At 32.2% G+C, this 23,763-nt stretch overlaps 1 protein-coding gene across 1 annotated transcript in view; it reads left to right on the forward strand.

The window, feature by feature from the left end:
• LOC132740482 (partitioning defective 3 homolog) overlaps positions 1-23,763 on the forward strand; it is a 63,509-nt gene that overhangs the window by 12,538 nt on the left and 27,208 nt on the right. Inside the window, exons 5-10 of the mRNA XM_060728388.1 lie at positions 11,660-11,851; positions 12,399-12,490; positions 13,388-13,471; positions 14,694-14,819; positions 15,598-16,321; positions 17,685-17,849. Of these exons, the coding sequence (XP_060584371.1) occupies positions 11,660-11,851; positions 12,399-12,490; positions 13,388-13,471; positions 14,694-14,819; positions 15,598-16,321; positions 17,685-17,849 (1,383 nt within the window). The remainder of the gene's footprint in view (positions 1-11,659; positions 11,852-12,398; positions 12,491-13,387; positions 13,472-14,693; positions 14,820-15,597; positions 16,322-17,684; positions 17,850-23,763) is intronic.

Raw genomic sequence — 23,763 nt, forward strand, 5'->3', positions numbered from 1 at the left:
TGCAAAATGATAAAGTCATTAGGAAAGAAGGTAAAAACTCATACCCCTCTCACTATCCCCTTGTTGCTGCAAACCCACCAGAATAAAGAGATGGAGTATTTACTGTAAATGGTGTTTTATAGGATTCTTACAGCCTGCATTTACAAACATTTGGTTTGCATACAGATGGCTTATGTCTGTTTAATATTATAATCATGCTCAAAGAATTAATCCTTACCTCATTTAATGTCTTAAATGGACTTGTCCATCTTTCTATCTAGACAAAACATTTTGAGGACAAACTTTAAAGCTAGAACTGACTGAGTAGCGAACAATGCAGACCATGATCAAACAGCACAGGCTAAAGGTTAAACAAATGAGACTATGAATCATATTTCCACAGCAATGTGAGATGATGTTTTAAATAAAAAAATAATAGGAATTGAAACAATAAAAAACAACAACAAAAATGGTTAACCTTCATGTGACAGTGCTGTTAACATTACAATGTTGCCCAGTCTAAACAAAGCATTCCACATGCTGTTGTCAGATCAGAAACAGTCTAGTGTGTAGCCATAGGGGACATTTTGAACATTCCTGCTGTGAATTATTTATCAGGCTACCACTGTCTTCAATGTAATTAGAATAAAATAGGACAAAAAAGTCCTCCTCAATTTCCAGCATGAAATTGATATTGGACAACAAAGTGTCTGCATTTGGGATGATTCTGTATTATTTCCGACATCAGAGGCTCTTGGGAAAACTGTCTTATGTGGTTCTTAATTTTCAATGTGATACGTAAGAATTGCAACAAGTTCTGGAATTATCGAGTTAATACATTTATATATTGCCATGGGCAGTATTTCTGTTTGACCGATTGATGGATGTCATTGTAGCAACTGGTTTTAGAGTTGATTTCAATCAATGAACAAGATTTGGATAAATCTATAAAATTTTCTACTTTCTTTTTACTTCTCTTTGGGTTTCATTTTCTGACACTTTTAAGGCATACTCATTACGGTTGGGATTAACCTTAATGCCCCTTGCATGCATAACATGTATTTCCGGCATAAGTTCATAATTATAGGCTAGTATACAGTAGGTAATAAATTCTCAGTACTTTACCTAAAAATTTTGATCGGTTAGTTATTATAAAAAAAAAACACAACAAAACCCTCCCCCCCCCCCAAAAAAAAAAAAAACAAAAAAAAAAAAAAACAAGACAAAAGGTTACTTTGAGAAGAAAGAATGGAAGATGAAAGGGTGGGGGGGAGGGGTAACTAGTCCACTTGTGTTGAGAAAGTGAAGTTTTTTTTATATTTTTACTTCAAAAGTAAAAATATACTTGCTGTTAGAATGTCTTACAAAAAAGTGAAATAAAGACGAAAATTTTTACTTAACAGTACATCTTAAGCAGGCAAAAACAAATTATTTTTCCTTCTTTAGAGAGTGCAAACATGACTTAAATAATATTATTTTAAAAATGGTTTAAGAGCATGTTAAATGTTTTATGATATGATATCATCTGAGCATAGTAGCACTGAATGTGAAATTATTTGTCATGGCAAAATGTAAGCAAAATAGTATTTGTACAATCATACAAAATAGTAATTTTCACTATAACTGTATTAATTGTTAAAGGTATCAGGTCGACTAAATGGGCTCAAATTATTGGAGACTATGCATCTCTTAGCTCCAGCAGGTGAGGTAGTTTTGACCCCTGGTGTTGCTTTAACTTTGTAACACCCGAGGTAAGCTAAAATCATCTATTCTGTTTCGGCACCATATGACCTAAACTATGTTGGTGATCTGAAAAACCAAACAAAATAAAAAAAAGATAAACTTCCTACATCCTGTTACTGCACTTTTAAATGATTACTAGTATATGCAGTCATTGTATTCTAGTGAGAATTGTTCTAACATAATCAAAGATCAAGTCACTGTGTAAAGTATGGCAGTTGATTCACAGAGAAGAATATATTTTCTACTTGCACTAGGAGGGCCAATTACTCATCATCAGCATTGTGTTTTCTACATCAGAATAGGTTGACTTAATTTGATTGGCATCGGTATGGTAAAAAAATAATTATCCAGTGATGGAAGATCAGAAATGTGGCCTTAGAAATGTTTGTTATGTTGTTGTTCTCTTATGAATGAGGCTAGGCAAAAAAATATGATAATTTAACTGTTTTTTTTTGGCAATTTGCAATGGTTTTTTTTTTTTGGTGCCAATTCATATAATTGTGAGAACACTGGGAACTATTGTTATTTATAAATTACAGGTGCTTTTCATTTCATAATTATAAAAAATATGTAATGTTTCCCTAGTACTAGTATGTAAAAATATCTTCTATTACCCTATCACCACTATTTTTGTTTAGTGGACTTTCCCTGCTTTTATTATTGAATGGTATGTTGCTATTCTTAGTGGTTTTAGTATAAAAATGCTAAAGTTAAGCAGAAATTTGTGTAGGATCAGGCAAGACTGTGCAAGTGTGTGGGCGGGCCTGACATTTTACTACTAGCCTCTGCCAACAGGGGGCTCACAATGACTATGTTTCGAGTGTAAATGGTGCTATTATTATAAAACTTAATAATATTTTTAAGACTGCATGCTTCCAGACGAGCCAATATGTTTCAAGAACATCAAACTTGAGAAAAATGTACTAAGATTTTAAGGAAAAGAAAAAAGATTCAAGATTCAAGTAATTATTCACATGTTATAATTGTTATTAATGACTGATTTTGCAATATTTATCACCATATTTTTAGTGCATGACTAATGCAGTAACTGAGTATTTTTTGCATAATTTGACCTCCTTTTGGTAATTTACATGGATTATATATGTAAATCACTTCACAATATTTTACTTTTATTAAATACATTCATGAATTTTAGCGTGAATCTTGGGAGATGCTGCTTTAATATAGAGATCCCTCACAATGACTAAGCATTTATTCAATATTGTAAGATATGCAAATAACAAAAAAGAAATAATATGACAATGCATAGCTTGTCAATATGATGCCTTTTCTTCCTAACTTGGGTGAAGGGAGAAATCTCATGCCCCAGTCTATTTATGTTTAATGGTTAGGGATAAATTCTTTGTTGTCAGATTGCTCTTTAAACAATTCTTCCAAGAGACACACCAAATGATTAAAAATTAGGCTGTTCCAGATTGCATTTCAAAGACTGTGGGATTTTCTTTTAAACAATGGAATAAATTCTGTGCAGAACTAAATGAGTTTTGTCAAAAACCTGGTAGAAGTGCAATTGAGTAAACATATTAACCAGAAAATTCCATTAGTTTTAATTAACTGGCCGCTTAATTATGGGGGTAATTCATCCCCACCATCTGATTGTCTCAGTTCAAGAGGGGACCGTCTGTAGCATGTTGTCATGGCAATTTTAGATTTAGGGGATAGAAAAAGGATTGGAAATAATTGGGGATGGCCTTTAGGGAATTATAATTTTGGTACAGAATGTGACAGAAATATCATGCATTTTATTGGAATTCTGTGGTTTTACCAGGCTATTAGAATGATATTGGCTGGATATTGAATACCAATTTATTTAATATGGAGGGAAAAATTAGCCATTTAAAGAATTGTTGTAAGAGTATAAAATGAACTATTTTCACTCCAATGCTACGGGTAGGAGGTATTTGACCGTATTTCCCCTGATTAATTTGAGTGAAAAATTATACATTTATAATAAAGTCTATGTTTATGATCCCTTTTTCGCATTTACTGTATTAAAGAAGTCATGTTAAAAACAGAATAGGATGTCAACAATATAAGTTTTGCCCTGAAAAGTTAAAACTTGGAAGTTAAGCAATAGTGAAATATAGATCTATATTCAATTCACATTTTATGTACAGGGTGATAAATAGATAATTCATTGAGACAAATTTCACCATGCTTGAAACGCAAGATGAGTGTTTTTATTCCATCTTAAAACCTTCAGTATATACATGTATAAGATGTAACTTTTCACCTATTTCGTCACATTTGACTGACTTTTACAGGATTAGTTATACAGTTTACCTGTTAGTAAAATACATGAGATGTCATGTAAAATACATGAGGTCTCTTGGGTCTCTTGAGGTCAACTAGGATGTTGAAGGTCTTAACGCTTACCCTGCCGGAACCAAAAGTGATTAGTCTCTGCCGCTGGCATAGAGCCAGGCCAGCCTGCACATCCATGACATCTGACCAGGCTCGATACTGTTGGCTGATTACCTTGAAATATTCATCTTGACATCCCTAAATTTGATAATGAACAGTTCCAAAAATGGAAGCTGGACAAGTCCATTTAAGAAATTCAGGAGGTTATTTAGTAGCCAAATGATAATGGCTTCCTTATTGGTGGTACTCAGTGCCGTTGCTATGTTGAGGCACAATTACTATGTATTTTCAACATTAATTTGTTCAAACATGAACATTAGGAACATTCTTGGTGGTTAGTATTCTTCTACCAAAAACTCTTCTAAATGCAGGATTTTGCTGCTAGCCACCACCTACCCCTTTTTTTCTGCCATAATTTTTTTTAATGAATGACAAAATAACAAGGAAAAATTGAGCATATCGGATTTTATCTAATATTTATGAAAAAGAGTTGAGCAAGGAGAGAATACCCCCTTTAAAACTTAGGCCATCATCATTACATTATTTATTCATAACAACGTTTTTTACCGGCAGCCGGTATACGTTTAAATGTTTAAACCAATATGTTTTAAGTATTCATTTTGAAGCTGAAGATACGATGCGGAGTATTAACAAAAACATCGTGAAACTTGAGAAGTCACGTCTTTTGTGACCAAGTAATAATATATTTTAAACGCTTCACGTTTTTAATGAAAAATAAATTTTAATCTTTGACTTCCGCAAGCGTTTTGCGATAGTAATGAATTTAATCACGCAATATTTGATTACGGTATAGTCTTGTGCGGTTTTCCGGTCTGCGTTCTTGAAGGATTGCTTGTGCCAGTGACTTATAACTTGATAAGTAGGGGAAAACTGATGTAACTTATATTTTATACATCAGTTGAGCTACAACACTCTGCTGTTGAATGCTTCAAATTTTAAATTTTATCAAACCTGTCCAAGATTATGGTAAGAGATGAAAATGAATTGTCTACTCAGCTATTATATTGGGCATCTCATATTTTTGTCTCCCCAGGATTTGTTTACAAGTTTTAATGAATCATCGTAGAACAGCAGCTGGCCTTTGCATGATTTACTTGTCAATTAGGCAGATAATATACAAATTTGGCTAAAAAAGAATGTTTTGCAATCATTTTGAAAAAAAGAAGAAAGAGAAATAATAAAATATTAAAAAGTAATGAAATAAATAAATAACAAAGTAACATTTTGTTTATATAAGTTGACTTTCTGGTTTAAAGCTTAATATAAATTACTAAATACAAAAATGCTGGTTTACAATATATAATATAATATCAACAATTAATGGTGCACTTAAAAAAAAATCACCCTTTTGCTCTTTTCTCATCTATGTAAAATGGCATTGGAGTTTAAATCTTAATTTCAAGATCATTAAAATGTCAGTTTAGATATGTAGTTAATGTTGTAACAGATGATGTATTAATTTTTTGACATCATGTCCTCCATCAGATATTATCAACATGCTCATAGTTTTAATGACACGATACATACCAAGTTTAAGATAATGTTTCTTGTGTGTAAAAGGATGGGGGTGGGGGTGGGGGAGGGGGTCTTATGGGGGCTATAAGTTAAGGTTGCTGTTTAATAATCACTCAGGACAGTCACTGGTATGGTTTGAATGTTGTTCAGGACATCATGTGAGGAAGGTACCCACTTGCTTTAAGTTGGTTGATTTAAAGGCCTATGACTCATTAGCTTTGCACTATGTTTGCACTATGTAGTGAACTGCCTCCATGGTCGAGGGGTTAGAGTCGATGACTTCTAATCCAGTTACCTCTCTGGCGTGGGTTCGATCCCCAGGAGATGCTTTGGTAGTTTAGCACGGAGGAAGGTAGTCTAGTACTGGTGTAACTCTCCAGGAACGATGGTTAGGAAACTACCCGCCTATATGACTGAAATACTGTTGGAAAAAGGCGTTAAATGAAACAAACAAACAAACTATGTAGTGATGTCATTATATTCACTGCACAGTCAGGTGCAATAAATCTAATGAAGACTTCTTTTTTGACAAATACCAGTACTTGCTACGCTTCACCATTTATGCCTCATGCATTATCATTTGATATAACCATATCCTATATTTAGGTATTTATATTTAGCTAAATTAGTTGAAAGTGTCTAAAAATAGATCTGATAAAGTTCACGTTTTAACAAAGATTTTTGTTTATGCTATTTTTGATCATTTTTGGCTGGCCACAAAGTGTTTCAAGTTTCAAGCAAAATGAATCTGATACTGTCCACAAGTTGTTGTAAATGAAACACCCCATTAACTCACCAAACAATAGAGAAAATATTAACCCTTATGTCCTAAGGTCATGGTCTGCTTGGTTGCTATTTAGTCAGTACTTATTTTGAAATTATCCCTAAAAAATGATGAATGGTTTCACCCAGAGTTCAAAAGGTTCATTTAAGATAATTAGGGTGGAAAGGCTTTAAATGACACTATACATGTATATCCAAGGCAATGCCAGTTGACCAAACTGTATACTATTGGCTCCTGATATTTTTTTTTTTATTCCTTAAGATAACAATAGACTCATTCAAGTTGCAAAGCAAGTGAGGCAAATAAAAGTCAAAGTGGGGGAGTGGGGGGAGGGTGTAATGTGTAGTTTTCAGATGAAAAAGGAAAAAGCTTCATGCTCATTTCATATGAAACATTTAATGTGTAGTCAAAATGAGCATGTTTTGTGTCTTGTTAATCAATATGGGGGAAGATAAATGGCCCATTTGCTGGCGGTATGGTCTGGTCTGACCATTAGGGTTAATGTATGATAATGGTCATCTAAGGTTACAGGGCTAAACTGAGGTCAGTCAGCTGAACAATAGGCTTGGGAGAAAGGAAATGAAAATGATAAAATAAAGAATAACGAGATAAGGGAAGGGAGATAATTCTTGAGTGTGTTTAGTTTGCAGGATTGTTGCATTGATAACATAATAAAGTCATGAGTGTGTACTGTATAGTTTGTTTGATTGTCAAGTCACCATTGAATCTTGTTTGTTTGTTTCATTTTACACTTTTTCCCAACAGTATTTCAGTCATATACGCACTATTGAATCTATTTTGGCATTTTGGCAAATTCTGTATGAATTAACTTCACATGGATCACCTTTGTAATTTTCCTCTGACTTCTTTCCAATGTACTGTCACCACAAAAATTGCAACTTGATGAGTGTTTGTTGCTCTGTTTTATTAGTATCAGACTGATATGACTGTCTTGTAACATTGTTTTTAGTTCAACACTATCACTTTATTTTGAAGTTTTTGTCAATGTTTTAAGTTTAACCCATAGCTTGTTTGTCCAACTAATTGTATTAATTGTGATGAGATATTGTGCTATCTTGTGTATAGGATTCTGTTCCCCAGAGCAAAACTATCTCAGAAGCTAACTTTGGTAACTATGTCAATATATTTTGACTTAATAGCCTGTTTGTTGCTATTTTATTCTACCCATGGCAACCAGTGCAGACCTGTAACATTGGTAATTATTTTGAAATTTTCTTATAAAAATATTGAAAGGTTTTGTCCATATTGAAAGATGGACAAGTCTATTTAAGTATTTTAGCAGGGGAAGCATTCAGTAGTTTTCTTCCATTGATTGTCTTCTAATAGATTTAAGCACTCACACAGTTGTCTCCCTCATACTGACTGAGAAAAAGTCTTAAAATTTAGTAAATGCCACTCTTTTGAGTGCTAGAGGCAGTACTGGCATCCTGGTTGTTCTAGTTTTTCTTAGTTTTATATAAGTGCTCCTTAATGTCTTATATGCTAGTTCACTAGTAGTCTGTGTTTTTTCATCTTCTTAGTTAATGGTTAAATTGACATGGTGTTACTTTCAGCTGAGCACGAATTATAGATCCTATGTCATGACCGTAATGAACCCCCAAAAAATATATATGTTTTTTTGACTGTCAAAGATGATTACATTTACTAAAACGTGAAAGTTAATTTTAAAAAAACAGTGTATATATAGTGTATTATATACTGTCACAGTAAACAGGTATACTTTTACACACCTATAGATATCTCAAGTAACCTTTAAACCATAAACTTTTACTATAACACTGTCATTTGATAGTGTCGCCTCTTTAATAATGTGTTTATGCAAAAAAAATGTTGACATATAAACAAATGGAGTTTTACAGATGTTATAACACCTTTACGTCTTTACAAGTCGGCAGGAGATACTTAGATATATTGTATTAATTAGGTTCAAGTTGTATGAATATTGCTAAAAATAAACAGTTTTTGGGGGTGGGGATTGTATATTTTTTAATTGTGAAAGACATAAATAAAAATAAAAGTGTACAGCGGTTAATTGGCCTATTAAGATATAGTTACTACAGGCTTGTTTATTTATGTTAATCATTGAAATGTTACCCCGACCTATTACGGCTAGTGTAACTGTAGATAAGCTGAGCTATTAATTATGTCTGACTGTCATATTAATATACATTGTAGATAAAAATCCCTGCGTGTATATTAGGTCCATAGAAAAAAGAAGTGTGAATGATATTAATTTAATGTATATTATGCTATCTTACGATTAAAAACCCACTTAAGCCTGAAGTTTTTGTCTTAATGTCTACATTATCTGTGATATAAATTGGATATTATTAAGGCAACGGGGATAATGTTTCCTTGAGTGATTTTTTTGTATGTTTCGAGAATGATTGGATTCAGTAACGCCATAGAAATTATCATAGTTTATGAAATCTAATACATTTTAATAGATTTTAATTGTTAAACTTTGGTTATTTTATTTTAACAAACCATGTTGTAAAGCGTTGATTGAGAAATTAAGTGTTGATGGTACTTTATATTTCGTTAATTTGTTTGCATGTAAGACTAATTAAACTTAAATAATTATAAATTGAAATATTGTTAGGATACGATAAGTACAGTGAACTTGAAAATGAAAATTTGGAAACGCAGTCTGTATCATGGTATGTGTACTATTTCAAAAAGGTGAACTTGGTGTGTTATTTCGAGGTCAAACATAAAAAGATGATGTGGCGTAAATGAAGGAAAGATGCTTATGTAAATATTTATACGAAAAATTTTATATATGTGGATGTAATAAAAATAGCACACTTGTTATTGTGTCTTTCAAGGAAGTTGGTCCATTATATACGCTATATTACGCACCACAAAATTTTATCCAAGATGTAAATCATTAAGTGTGGGGTATATCTGTAACTTTTTTCTGAAAATGCATTTCAACTAGGACACTAAATGTATGTTGGTTTTATAATCTGAAAAGGAAGTATGAAAAGCAAGTATACAAAAGATGTATTTATGAAATTTGTTCAAACGGAGATATAAGTTGATTGATGGGTTGATGGATTTAGAATGCATACTAGAAGTAAGTCGCAATAATTTCCATTAGTACTGAATTGAACCAAATTTTAACATGTTCGTAATTTTAATTTTAACTGTGACGTTGTCATGTGAAATTTTGACACCTTTGAAATATTTTTTTTTTTTACCTATCTGGAAAGAAAGACCCCATATGATGATTTTGTTACTTAGGTGTAAAGATATTTGTTATTTTAGTTCTTATCTTAATGAGAAAGGTTGAGTATATTATATAAGATCAAAATCTACAGTATGTTTATGTTAATTATATTATCTTAGGTTCATCTTAATTATGAAAGTGAATAGTAGTCACTCTAGGGTATGAAAACATGACATTTTTTGTTGGCATAACACACAGGCACGAGTATTGGACCTGGGAAGAACAAATATGACCAGATTGATAAAAAAAAACCTGTGTTCATCTTAAAAGTGTCAAAAAAAAAAAAAAAAAAAAAAATGTAAATAATGACCCCCTTTAAAAATATACTTATGTTTGTATCATGTATGATGCACTGAGAGAAATAAAGAATTTGAATTTTCAGTACAAAGTACAATGGTTTGTACTGGTGCATTAACTACAATTTAGTAATTGTTTGTTTAAAACATGACTGATGTTGTAAATGTAGTTTTAACCTGGTTAATTTAGCCCAACAAATCCATCAAGTTAATATTCAAAAAAAGACCCACCGCTGGTAAATCAACATTTTACTTTCTTATTTCCCTAACTGATTAGCATGCTGGTTAGCCATTAATATCACTGAGACTTTTATAATTGGTTTTAATAGCCTATCTTAGTTCAAATCATTGATCTAAGGTTACAAGCAAAAATTTGATATCTTTCTTCCTTATAAATTACCAATGAGCGTCCTGCAATGAGCATATATATGTATGTATTTATTAATGAAATATGTAGATTTCATAGAGAGGGTCAGTGCAAAGCTATTAATTGTAACAGAAGGCCATATAAGTTATAGGTCATTAAATTGTGATTTTGAAATTTTTCAAAAGAGTGTATAAAGTTAACTGCAGGTTAAACACCACCAGTCTTGGTTAAATAGACTAGTAAAAATGACATTTGACATGTCATATGGAGTAAATTTGACAGAAACTATTTGTGTGGTATGCATAATAGTAAAAAAAGGCCACAATAAAGTTATTTCTGTCTGTGTCAGTATTAGTCAATGATTTTTTCTGTTTATACATGTTTAACTGCGTTACATTTGAATTTCTATTCAATGGTGGAATCAGAAATATATTTTAGTAAATCATTTGTGACTTAATCATTATAATTGATAGATCCTTACTCTGACCTTTAATTTGAATAACAATAGATTTAACCACAAACATGGACATGTGTTCTTTGGCTATCAAATATGTAGTGGTGAAATTCTTATTGTATCAACTAATCTGATCAGGTCAGGGATCTATGCTTTGTATCTAAGTGAATTATTTTAATACATAAAGACCAAAATTCCAGTTAAGTGCAGCCTAAATGGCTAAATATTATAAATTTTAACTTTATAGATTATACATAGATGAAGAATTAAATGAATGTAAGTTTTCCCCATACCTCATTAAGATGACCCTTGGCTTTAGTGGTAAAAGTGTCTACCACTAGCCTCTTAGATTAAGTGTTTGAATCCGTCCTAGGTGTTGATTATACTTTGTCAAGATGCTTTTGACTGGTACTAGGTCAAGTCAAGGGGACAGGGGCAAAATTTTCATTATGTAAAGCTCACAGCTTTTGTTACATAAGATTGTGGTATAAATGAAAAATTGGTTATTATAACATAATTGCTTTCACCACAAATCTATTAATAAATGATTTTCTTTAAATCTTACAGCTTTCATTAGAATCTAGGTTAAAATTAGTTACTATAAGTTCATGTTATTCATCACAATTCAAGGTAAAATTGGTCATCATAAGTTTATGTTTCATCATAAATCACTGTAAAATTGGTTATCATAAGATCATGACTTTCATTATTAATTAAGGTAAAATTGGCTTAAATTAGTTTTGATTTTCTTCATAATCAAGGTAAAAGTGGTCAACATAAGTTTATGGCTTTAATCATGTCATCATAAGTGGAAAGGAGAATTATTTGCTAAATTAATAGGACATTTTATTTATCTTTTCAGGATAGTACAAGTTCTATGAATGATGGCAGTCACAAACCAATTATCAAAGGAACGTTTGGGCAAAAGGAACGTGAGAAGACGCCCCCGTTCAGCAGGTTTGCACGGGATTCATGGCGTCAGTCACTCGGAAATCAACCCAACATGTTCAAATGGCTTGAGGCTCAAGAAAGGCAGGAAGACAGAATTAAACAGGTATAATATTTCCTTGTTTGTAGCCAAAAAAAATTTCTGTATTTTTATTGTTTGACTATTTGAAGAATTGGGAGAGCTCAGTTTTACTCTATGACCCAGGCTTAAGTGAAGGCGTCACACTTTTGATGAGTTTTTGCCTGCAAGTTTAAAGTATCTAAAAAACTACTGAGAGAATGAGTTGAAACTTCACACACTTATTTGAAAGCATAATTGGGGGTCATTATCTTAACCCATAACTCTATCAGGGATTTTGTCAGAATTATAGCCCTTTTTGAAAATTCTACTAATCCAGGCTCTTGTTACTGAGAAAAGTTGAGCATGCTGAGTCCTTCCTACTGACAGGTCTTGATAGTCAGCCCGAAGTTTTAAAGGTAATTATGGGAACTTTCCATTGTTCTTGTCAGGATTTGAACCAGTGTTGATAGGCAAGTGATATCTAGTCAGCATTATTGAAAGAAGTAATTCTGATCGAGTCAGATTCATCTGATTATGTTATGAAATACACAGTCTATAATTCTCTATTTTAATATATTTTCTTGTATTCTAGCATCCAGAGCGGCCAGGCCCAGTAGGTGGCAGCACTAACCATGAGGATGAAGTAGAGGGACCAGTCAAACCTCCCCTGCCTCCAGCTAAAAAGTATGTGTTATATCTGATTAAACCATTTAAAATGAAGTATCTAGTCTGACTCTGGCAATAACCTCTAAGAAATTAAAGTAGATCCTTTGGGTGGAGGTGTACATAGATTCATTGACAAAAATATCTTACTTCAAAGACTTCAATTCCTAAAGCGATATATTATGATTTTATAAGACAGAACATTTATTCTTTTATCTTTCAAGAATTTATTGTTGATTCTACAGCTTTTAAGATGGAAATACTGTATTGTTGTAAAGTATGACTGGGTTCTGCATTGTTTTGTCTTCTTCAATATGCCTGCCAGCTGTCAGAGGAATTAAAACCAAAATCAAAATTTGTTAACAAAATCATTCTATTGCATAATTATTATAATTATGGATTTGTTTGTTTAGTTTGAGTAATACATTGTATTTTATCTTAAAGTTGAGTGGACTTCTAAATTATGGAACTTTTAATTTAAGCTGAAGCTGATGGCCTTTGTTGTAGATTTAATACTCACTCTCCTAAAATTTATATAATAGACTTGTCAATCTTTGTATTTGGAACAGTTCATTAGTAATTTAAGGGAATTTAGTATTGAAATAAAAAAAAATAGTTCAAGAGTTTAGTCATAATCTGAGAATGAGTGAATGTACAAGTCCACCTTGTCATCAATTAAAAAATGTCAGGAAAATAGAGAAATGATGTAAGTAAACGGCAATGTTGCAAATGAATAGCATTAAACAATACGCTTGCTAGAAAGAACCGTGGAGGTGGCATAGATATGCTTAATAACAGTTATTATCAAAATTAATATTCATAGACATGTCACAATACAATATTGTTAACAGCTGATATAAAGAAAAGATAGCAAATGTTCATTATTCTATAAAGTTTGTATTTTTGTGTGTATTACAGGGAAGTTGGTATAGTGCTATGTTTAAAGAACGATGGTACGCCACTTGGTATACATGTTGTACCAGACTTCAATGAGGCGGGAAAGTATGTTTATTGTTGGTCTATTTCCCTTTCAGATCTTATAGAAATTAAGAATTAGAAATTTAATTCCCTTATAATTATTTATAACATGGGGCTACATTGTCTTGAGAACAAACATTTGATACATTTTTAGCACCCCATGACGACTTTGTTGTTATGGTGAGCCTTTTTGGACCCCTCTGTTGTCTTTGCATCATTCATCAACATTTTGATTGCATATGAGTTATGTTACCTGGATTTTTTGGTTTGACAACTGTACATTGACTTGGCCGTAGTTTATATTCTATCTAGTAGTCAAAGCCTCAGTGGAGAGCTATTTACCTCTATCAAGGTTCTTTTACAATAACATATATGTATATTTACCAGTATATACACAAATATAGAATAATATGTTCAAAGTTAATATTTTGTTAGAAATTTGTTTTTTCTTTGGGACAAACCTGACAATAATTTTCCTTTGTTGATTTGTGGTTTTTTAATATAGATCATTTGTTTTAATCAGATAATGGTCAATATTGTGTTTTTAGTGACAGATTTTCTGTGTTTGATCTTTATTTTGTTGTTCGGCCTCAAGCACATTGTTTACTATAGTGATAACTAGTTGGACAGATAAATTCATAACTTTGATGAATAATGTTAGTCATTAGTTTTTCCTTTGATTTTGCTTTGATGTAAATGTATTTGAGTAAACATAAACAATAAACAGTGTTTTTATAAACAATAGTAAATCATTCCATGACTATTATACCATTATCCCAGAGCCATTGTATATCAAACAAAAAACTATATGAGAGCTTTGTTTGAAAGAGATAGTAAAATTTATAAAAAGATTATGTTCCTCACAGTTGAAGAGGTAATAGATGTTGTTTAAGAGATAGTTAAACACTTAAGGGGCACATTAAGCCTTATTATCACATACCCGGGCCTTTTTTGTGACTCCTTAAAAATGGTATTGCACATCCATGGATATATTTTGAAGTTGCGTTGTTTGCATTACACAAACATAGTGTAAAGACATGCTAAATGTAAGCTTTAGACTATAGGCGCTGCAATAACAAAAATGGATTATTTTAACTGTAAACAGTCCTTGTGTTAGGTATGTGATAAATAAAATATTATGTTCGTGCATATTCATTACTTAATTTATCAACTCGTTGAATAAAATAATATTATAGTATGTCGGATGATGAGAAGACTAAATACATTTTGTTTTCTTGTATTACAGAGAGAGTGGACTAATGGTACAAGGTATAGAGCCAGGTGGTCGCATTCATCAAGATGGCCGCCTCAAAGAACACGATAGAATTATAGAAATTAATAACATAGATCTTCATAACATCACGTTCCCAAAGTTTGTACCCTTTCTTTTCTTATTTAGTCATCATATTCTCTTGAATGTTTTAGAAAATTTTATGCTTTATTCACCCATTTTTACACTATGGTGTTTCAAGTTAGAGTATATTGGTCATATGATTGTGCACCATTATCAAATTGGAATATGGGGACCTCTTTGACTGACTTACAACCACATGCTCCTCAGTGTTGTGGGTTCAAATCCAGCAAGGGTCTTTGGATTTATTCATATGAAGAAACTATCCAACTTAATGTCAGTGATTCTACTCAAAGGCCTGCTGGTGCCTGAAATTATGCTAGAAATGGAATCAAGGATTGTTCTTCAAAAGTTAAAGGAGCTCTCCTGAATTAAGAAAAAAAAACACCCTAAAAACATACAAATTGAAATTGTTACAAAAGTCTAGATAAGCGCTTTAAATACAAAAATCTGCAAATGATAAAAAGAAGAAAAAATATGATTTGAATATCAATTGTTCATGCAATTCTTAGCACGATTGCTACGCTTTTCATATTTGGGTAATTTTGCACAATTAAAATATTTATAGTGGAAAAACAGGGTGAGGGAATGATGTGAAAAGTTGCACACATATTATTAGACCATACCTACATCAAATGGTGTACAAATATCAGGAAAATATTTCCAGTCCCATCATGTGGAAAAACCTCAGTGGAGTCCTTCTAATATCAAACCAAACCATATAAATCAAAGGCTTTATTACCCACACTTTACATGCAAACAGTAAATTATTTATATTTTAAAACTCTTATTATTTCAGAGCTCAAGAAATATTTCGAAATGCAATGAAAACAGAAGAGGTCAAGTTAAAAGTTGTGAAACATTCTGTTCATGCTGTACCGAAAAAGGTGCCACCTGCAATACTTCCGAAGCCGAGAGGTCACTCGCCCACAAAACCTAGTCCACTTACCTTGCCACCACAGAATCTGGATATAAACTCTCCGATCACAAGTCCTGAAGAAACTAGCACACCACTCAACAAATCCAGTGAACATAACTCTGACACAAATACTGACAAGTCAGTACATGTAAATCATAGCAAACAGAATTCAATAACAAGTTCTAAAGACAGTACCTCGTCAAATAACACATCTTCTCCGTCGAAAAGAGCTCCACCTCCAGCACCCCCACAACGCCACCCCTCCACCACTTTGTCTTCAAATAGTGCACATGAAAATGATACAGACTCTAAAGCTAATGTAGGAACTGCTGAAAAAAGTAAATCAAGGTCATCATCACCATCACCAAGTGCTTCGGGAACTTTAACAAAAAAGCGTGAAGCAATTATCGCACCAACAAATACTAAAAAGATAGGAAAAAGATATGACATAGAGTTAGTGAAAGGCCCTGTGGGCCTCGGATTTAGCATAACCACACGGGACAATCAAACTGGGGGACCATCCCCTATCTATATAAAGAATATCTTGCCAAAAGGAGCTGCTGTTACAGATGGAAGATTAAAAGCCGGGGACCGTCTTCTGGAGGTATTTGATATTTAACATATTCCATTTCATTTATGAATGTGGCAGAAATTTCTTATTTCATTTCCTTATTGCAGTAATGGGTTAACTTCTGTCATATTATACAAAAAGTTAACCTGTTGCTGCAATAAGGTGACAATTTGTTGATATTTATTTACAATTATTTTCTTTGCATTAAAATTTATTTAAGAAGGAAAAAAAGTTATATGAAAACAGCAATGAATACTGTATGTGTAGAAATATTCGCGGGCTTCAAATTTTCGCGATCTTCGCGGTGACATTCGATCCGGGAATTCATGTTCAGCGCGAATATTTCTACGCCAATAATTTCTTAATAGTCATATTTTCGCGCCTCTATAGAACAATGTTTATCAGTGTGTTCACGGCTGCCATAGGTTTGGTATCCGTGGCGCTTTCAAAGAGTGATTTTACTGTTGTATAAACTGTACATGTAATATTCAGCTCTGTATATAAATCAGTTTGCTAGTGTATTATTGTTTGACTGATATGATTATCGGATTCTTTTATAACTATATACATGTTTGAACAATACCATTGTAGTTTTATTTCATAGTCTGAGTCATAAACGTCTTGACATCCGACCAGATTATATTTTGTTTTGCTAAACAAACAATACAAACAACACAAACTTAAACGATTTTAACTGATGAAAACATGGAAAACAAAACACAATTACTCAGTCAACATTTTAACAAAATCGATGAAAGATTATGGTCTTATTCAGTGCTGTTTAAAACTGTGAAAAATCACGCACGTAAACGGACATTATTTTGTTTGCCATAATTTGTCCACTAGATAAATTGAATGTCTTTGTTATGTACAATAGCGTATTGTTTGACACCAGGTGTTGAAAATAACTATGAAGTCCAACAATGGTTACAGTAAAAAGTAGTTTGAATGGAATAAGGCTGCTTGCGAAAACCATTGCCTAGTCATGTACTTTTAAACCTGATGGGTGTACGCGAATTTATGATTTTTGGCAGTCACCTCCGCGAATTCAAAATAGCGCGAATATTTGTATATACCCCCAAATTGGACCTTTCCGCGAAAATTTGCTTCCGCGAATTTAAATACACATACAGTATTTGATTTAAGTTTGACAGTGGTTCATAGTTTAAGTTTGAAGCCTGTTTATACCACTCCCATGTTCATATGTTTCATCAGTGAAACATGGTGGGTACTAGAATAGTTATAAGCAGTGTTATATTTAAGACTTTAACTTAACTATACATTGAAACAACATTGATTGTTCATAGTTCAATGGTGGAAAGTAGCATTAAGGTAACAAGAGTAAAAGTAAAAGCATTAAATTTTGTAAGCTTTACATTAACATTGTTTTTGTTAGGTGAACGGTATAGAAATGACGGGGAAAACTCAGGGAGACGCTGTTTCAATTCTACGCAATACAACACTAGGAAGTACAGTACACATTGCGGTGTCACGTCAAGAGCTAGAAGAAGAAGAAGATGAAGAAGAAGAGGATGACCGATTTAAAGTTCCGCGAGAATTGGTGCGTATATACTTTCATATTACTAATGACCCATTAACAGGCTATAATATGTAATAGCCCAGAACACTGTAACAATTCCCTGTATGTTTTCAGTTATTTCAGTAATAATACTAAATGCTTAGAGTTTTTTTAAATATTTAAAGAAAGGTAGAATAAAGAATTGAAATTGTAAATTAACCAAGAATATATATTTTATTATTATTTCTATAATAAGCCTGTTAATATGTTTATGCCGAGTCCCTAACTCCTAACAGCTTATTCTTGCTGACAGCTCTGTCTTTAGTGCTTTGTTATTTCTTTTTAAAACATGATAATCAATATATTTGAAATAGTATGTAGTGATTTTTGATCTGTTCAAAACCTTTTTTTTTTTCATTCTTATATAATTATGTGTATATATATATAAAGAATGCTTGCTAGCTAGCATGTGTGTGTAGATTTTCTGTAGCCTAGATGCTGCAAGCATGATATGAGTTGCATGTTTGTACATGTAGTTTCTGCCGACCAAATATGTCAGTTTGTGTATTTTTCTTTAAAGATTAAACAAACGCATTTATATCCCAGTACTGTTTTGTCACATCCAAAATGCATTTAAATCCCAGTACTGTTTTGTCACATCCAAAATGCATTTAAGTCCCAGTACTGTTTTGTCACATCCAAAATGCATTTAAGTCCCAGTACTGTTTTGTCACATCCAAAATGCATTTAAGTCCCAGTACTTATTTATTGCATCAATGATGAATTTACATCTCAGTACTGTTTCATCACATCTAAAAGCATTTCCATTTAGAGCTACATATACAGTCCTAGTAAAGTACTTGCAGTTCTTGACCAAAAGTCAAGATTAAAGTCTAGTTAGGTCTTCTTTTTTTAAAAATTTCCAACAGTTCAAGACTACCACATGGATTTTGTGTGTCCAAGTTGAGATAGAGGTAAAAAATTGTCTCTTTGACTTTGGATTTGGTCTAGAAAATATTGAGCTAAACTTGAACTTGAGCTGGTTCCATGTGAGTCTGTAAGAATCTACCTAAGACCAAACTTAATTGTTTCTTGTCAAATTAGTAGCTATGAGCTTAATTTTAGATCAGTGTGCATAAAACAATCCTTAGACAAATAATTATTTTCTTTTGTTTCTGCATGGTTTGATTTTAAGTGCTTATGTTGTAGTTTGCATAGAATTTGATGCTGTATGTCTGTCTAGTTGTGATGTAAAAATAGGCTGAAATGTCATTGTGTATTTTAATTAGATCATCAACTAAAATGTATGATTGTTTAAAATTCAAAACAGAAGGTTATATTTGATGGGTAAATAACCTACAATGTAATATTATCTTCAAGAAAACCTGGGTTGTAAAGTAAATATGTAGCGTTTAGGTGGGGTTGTTACTTTAAAAGGGAATGGATATTGAAATTCCTGGAATGTTTGAAGTATTACGACTAAGAAAAAAGAAAACATTTTCTGCAATGTAGTTGGAGTCAACCACCATATAATTTTTAAATGCGAAACAATATTTTAAAAACATGATGGATTAACTGTTAATAAAGATTGAAAAAAAGAACAACATACAAATAAGTTGAACTAAATTTCATAGGATTCATTGCCACTAATTTTATCAAGAATGGCGGGTGATTTTGATATCAGTTGAGTGTAAATATAGAGGTGTCTTTGGCTATGTGATTAAAAGTTGTTGACTGCTAAGTATTTGCTCTTCATTGCTGCAGGTTTAAAATGTTTTACCAAGTCTGGATTCATTTATATGAGAAAGCTATCCAGTTAGTCAACCTGCGTAACAAGAAGGGTTACTCAAGGTCTTCCTCCACCACTAAAGTAAGAATGTCACTATATGACGTTAAAAAAGTCCATGTGACTGAAAAACCTGAGAAAGAAATAGAGAAAAGGAAATAAATTTTTAAATTATCTCTTAAAATCCCCCAAAAGTAATTGAATATCCGCTTTTATTGTTGGATTAATTAGTTTAATTATGCATAGTCATGAGTTGTTGTTTTGTACTAGATATTGAGTCATTCTAACCTCTCTCTGTCTCTTCTATAATATTGTTCACCCTATGAGTAAATTGATAAAACATTGTCCGTCTAGTTACATGTCAATAACTGGGGGATTTTGCCAATTAGGGAGATTACTATCGCATGCGTGTTATATCACATGCCTTATTATAAGGAAGGTTGAATTCAGATTAATTTTATTAAAAACACCAGTACGGGATAGTATGAGGAAGCAGACATTTTGTGCAGTCCAAAATTATCTTGAAGATTTTGCCACAACCATGCTAGTTAGATAAATATTGTTGAACAATTTCAGATTTATTTTTTGCCACAATTATAGGCACTAAAGCTATGTATAGTAGAAAGTAAGTGCATGCTAATTGTTATCCTACAGCTCAGTATTTCTTCCTGTGATACAAGTACTGGTCAGCCATGATACCAGTACTGGTTTTAGCTGTAGTCATTAACTGAATATTTGTTTCCTATTACTGGTCAGTCCAGGAAGCAGATCCAGGATGGTATAACCCTTACACTGCTAAATATCCTTTAATAAATGGACCTGTCACCAGTCAGGTATAGGTCATTCGGGACATCTGTGCCATCTGATCTTGGTATACCTTGTTCCATATTCAGTCAGTACATATTTTGAAATGTTTCCTAAATATGAAGAAACAGTTTTGTCCAGATTGAAAGACGGACAATTAACTCCATTCAAGATATATGCTTCCTTTGCCGAAATAAATCTATCTAGATATTTAGTAATGTAAGGGTTCAAAATTACTTTCACTGTACCGTACCTAAAGCCAAAAGAAACATTCTAGTTGTAACTAACATTGTATCCATGGAATCTACTTCTCTAGAATGAAATTATTCAATTAAGGATATTGCATGTGGAGTACCATCCATGTGCAGCTATGCCATTATCGGAAATTAAGAGTCAATTTATAGTTATTAAATATACTAGGACTGGTGTAAACTCAGCTATGTTATTGGGGAAAATGCAATATATGTGTTAGTAGGTCATAGAAAACCTGTGATGGGACAGTTCTATTCTACATTTATTGGCGACGCCGGTGAGCGGCGTCGTCTTTTATGGAATGCTTTTTATTTTTGCCTATGGAAGGAGCTGATATTATTAGCAGTTAATTTCATGTTGTGTTAATTATATTTATTTTGATTCGTAAAAATCAAGTAAACAAATATGTTGTTATATTTGTATTTAATAACTTTATATAAAAAGCATGTGCATTGTGATATTATTTTCACGAAATTGCAGGCTCTGATTAAAAGCTTGTCCCTTTGTTTTATTGACAATACTAAAACCCGGATTTCGAATATCGTTGTGGTCTACATTGATGCTCATTCATTTATACATTTCAAAACTTTCCTACAAGAAGAAAGTTCACCTGCAAATGAGTATTAGGATAGGTAATGGACTGTTGTAAACGATTATCCTATTGATTTTATCCATATTACATTTTTCTGTTGAACAGAATGGTTGTTTTTACAAAGTGTACCAGTATCCGGATGTTGACAGCTATCCGTTTTTCTGCAATTACTGCTGTCACATGGCCATCTACTTTTTTATGAATACTTTACCATTAATTTGCATGGCATAATTAAAATGAGCCTGCAATATTTCTTAATTTTGATGTTTAGGGTGTTCTTTTGGGTTTCATGTTTTCTTTATTTCAAGGGGAAGTAACTCATGTTTACTAAATTATTTGTTCTTTTCTGTCTATCTTAGGTATTACTTACAATTTTTGTTTTATAAAATTTACCAGTTGTAAGGTCATCAAAAGCATAGAGGCCCTGATGAAAGAATATTGATAAATATATACTTTTACTGGCTTTATATACCCAATATTTCATATTTATTTAATAGAAACTTGGAATTATTAATGTTATGTGCATACATTTATATCTTAGTATATTCACAGTATATAAACGATTTGAACCCCAACCGGATCTTGTGAGAAGATTTCAGTGTCAGCCATATTCTGCCACTTCACTTGTTTACGATATTGGTAATTATATTGATACTGATGAATGTTAGGTTAGTAAATCTATATTTGTATTGTAAGACAGAAATTTTATTAAACGTCTAAGTTATGCAAAACATAAACATTAGCACGAAGGCTATAAAATAACAGAAACTCACGAACAACTTTCAGGTGATCAACACTGAACACGAACAAAAATCTGTCTTATTCCAAGGTCGATTTAGTTAAACGTTAAATTCTGATATCGAACAACTAAAGTAATCAATAACAAACGATAATTTAGTCATATGCATAACATATTGCTGTATCTTGAACATAAATTTAAGAGTTTTAGCAAGGAGGTCATTTCCGTAAACTGAACGTTACTTGCTGGTGATTGTGAACCCTACTTGTGAGTTTACGAATTTTATCTGTACCCTGACTTGTGAGTATTTTTAAAGATTATTGGAGTTTATTACGATTTTGTATCAATTAATGCGAGAAAAGATAATGATTGTAATAGAATTTTAGTATATAAGGTGGGATCTATGGTATTTACCGAGAAATGGTTTAACTGATACTATTGTTAATCATTTGTGTAATAAAATATATAATGTTCTGTATATTTCTCTTTCGGATCACCATGGAAGAATACAACTGTATATACTGTTCAGTAAAGACTACGAATTTCAATGCCATCATTGACCACATAATTATTCCCCATCCCGACTGCAACTTGAAAATAAGAATAAATAATGATCAGAATAAAATTTCCTACTTAAAGAATTTCAGCGTCATCGCCAATAACGTAAACGAAAAAAAAGAAGTTTATAACATCAATAGCTGAAACACTGACAATTAAAATTTCCCGAATATTCTCCGTTTAAAAAATTGCCATAATTGTGTCGACGCCTATGAAAGATATACATGTACAAGAATGAAAGTCGTACATATCAGAAATAGAAAGTCAACGAATTTCTGAGTTTAAAAAGCAGAATGAAATCAACGGTAGGTGTAATTAAAGCTTTCAACATGTTGAAATAAGTTATCTGCAACAAATCTTGTAATGATATTTCGAGGTTTATTGATACGTGACGTTATATAACGGTCAGTCAAAACTAACAACAATGTGGTTGAACTAGATATAAGAAATTTATAGTACATTTGTAATAATTTAGCTTTATATATTTTCCAAAGAAAAATGAATGGTAAGTGAAGATAAGGTTTGCTAGTTATTCATTCCTATCAAGAAATAATTGACTTTCTGATTCGTATAACCAGCAACTTCATGCTGGTATTTTCGTCCATTCATATGTAGTTTTGGTTACTTACATAGAACTAAGACATGTACCATGCTCTTGTGACACAATAACTTCATATTCTGCACAATAAAATTTGGAACATATGACAAAACACAATTAAAATCATCAAAAGTGACTCTCAAGTAATGGTTCAGTGAAAACACAAGTAGGGTACAGATCAATAAAATTGTTTTAGCAAGACGGGTACAGTTGTCAGAATGTTCGCCTCTATTATTTACTATGTTTTATCAATATTCAAAGATATTTTCACAAGTGTCTGTCCGGTAGTATGAGGAAAAGACAATAAAGTTAAAATTCAGATATAAGTTATAGTAAAGCAAAATCATTTTAGGCATAAATTTGCTTGTGTAATCGGCGTGTGTTGACATAAACAAAACAAGAAACGAAGAGCACAGCGTTTTATGCATATATATTTTATGAAGAAGGTTATGGATGTATATACAAGCAAAGATAAATTATTTCTTAATTTGATTCAACTGTTAACATACCGTAACATATTAAATTCAAGCCGATCTTTAATAGTTTAATGTGCCATCCTGCCCGATTGTACGTTTAGATGCTGAGATCTTCTCACAAGATCCGGTTGGGGTTCAAATCGTTTATATA

Source organism: Ruditapes philippinarum, unplaced genomic scaffold (genome assembly GCF_026571515.1).
Source record: "Ruditapes philippinarum isolate M1 unplaced genomic scaffold, ASM2657151v2 ctg550_1_1_1_1, whole genome shotgun sequence".
Classification (NCBI taxonomy): domain Eukaryota; kingdom Metazoa; phylum Mollusca; class Bivalvia; order Venerida; family Veneridae; genus Ruditapes; species Ruditapes philippinarum.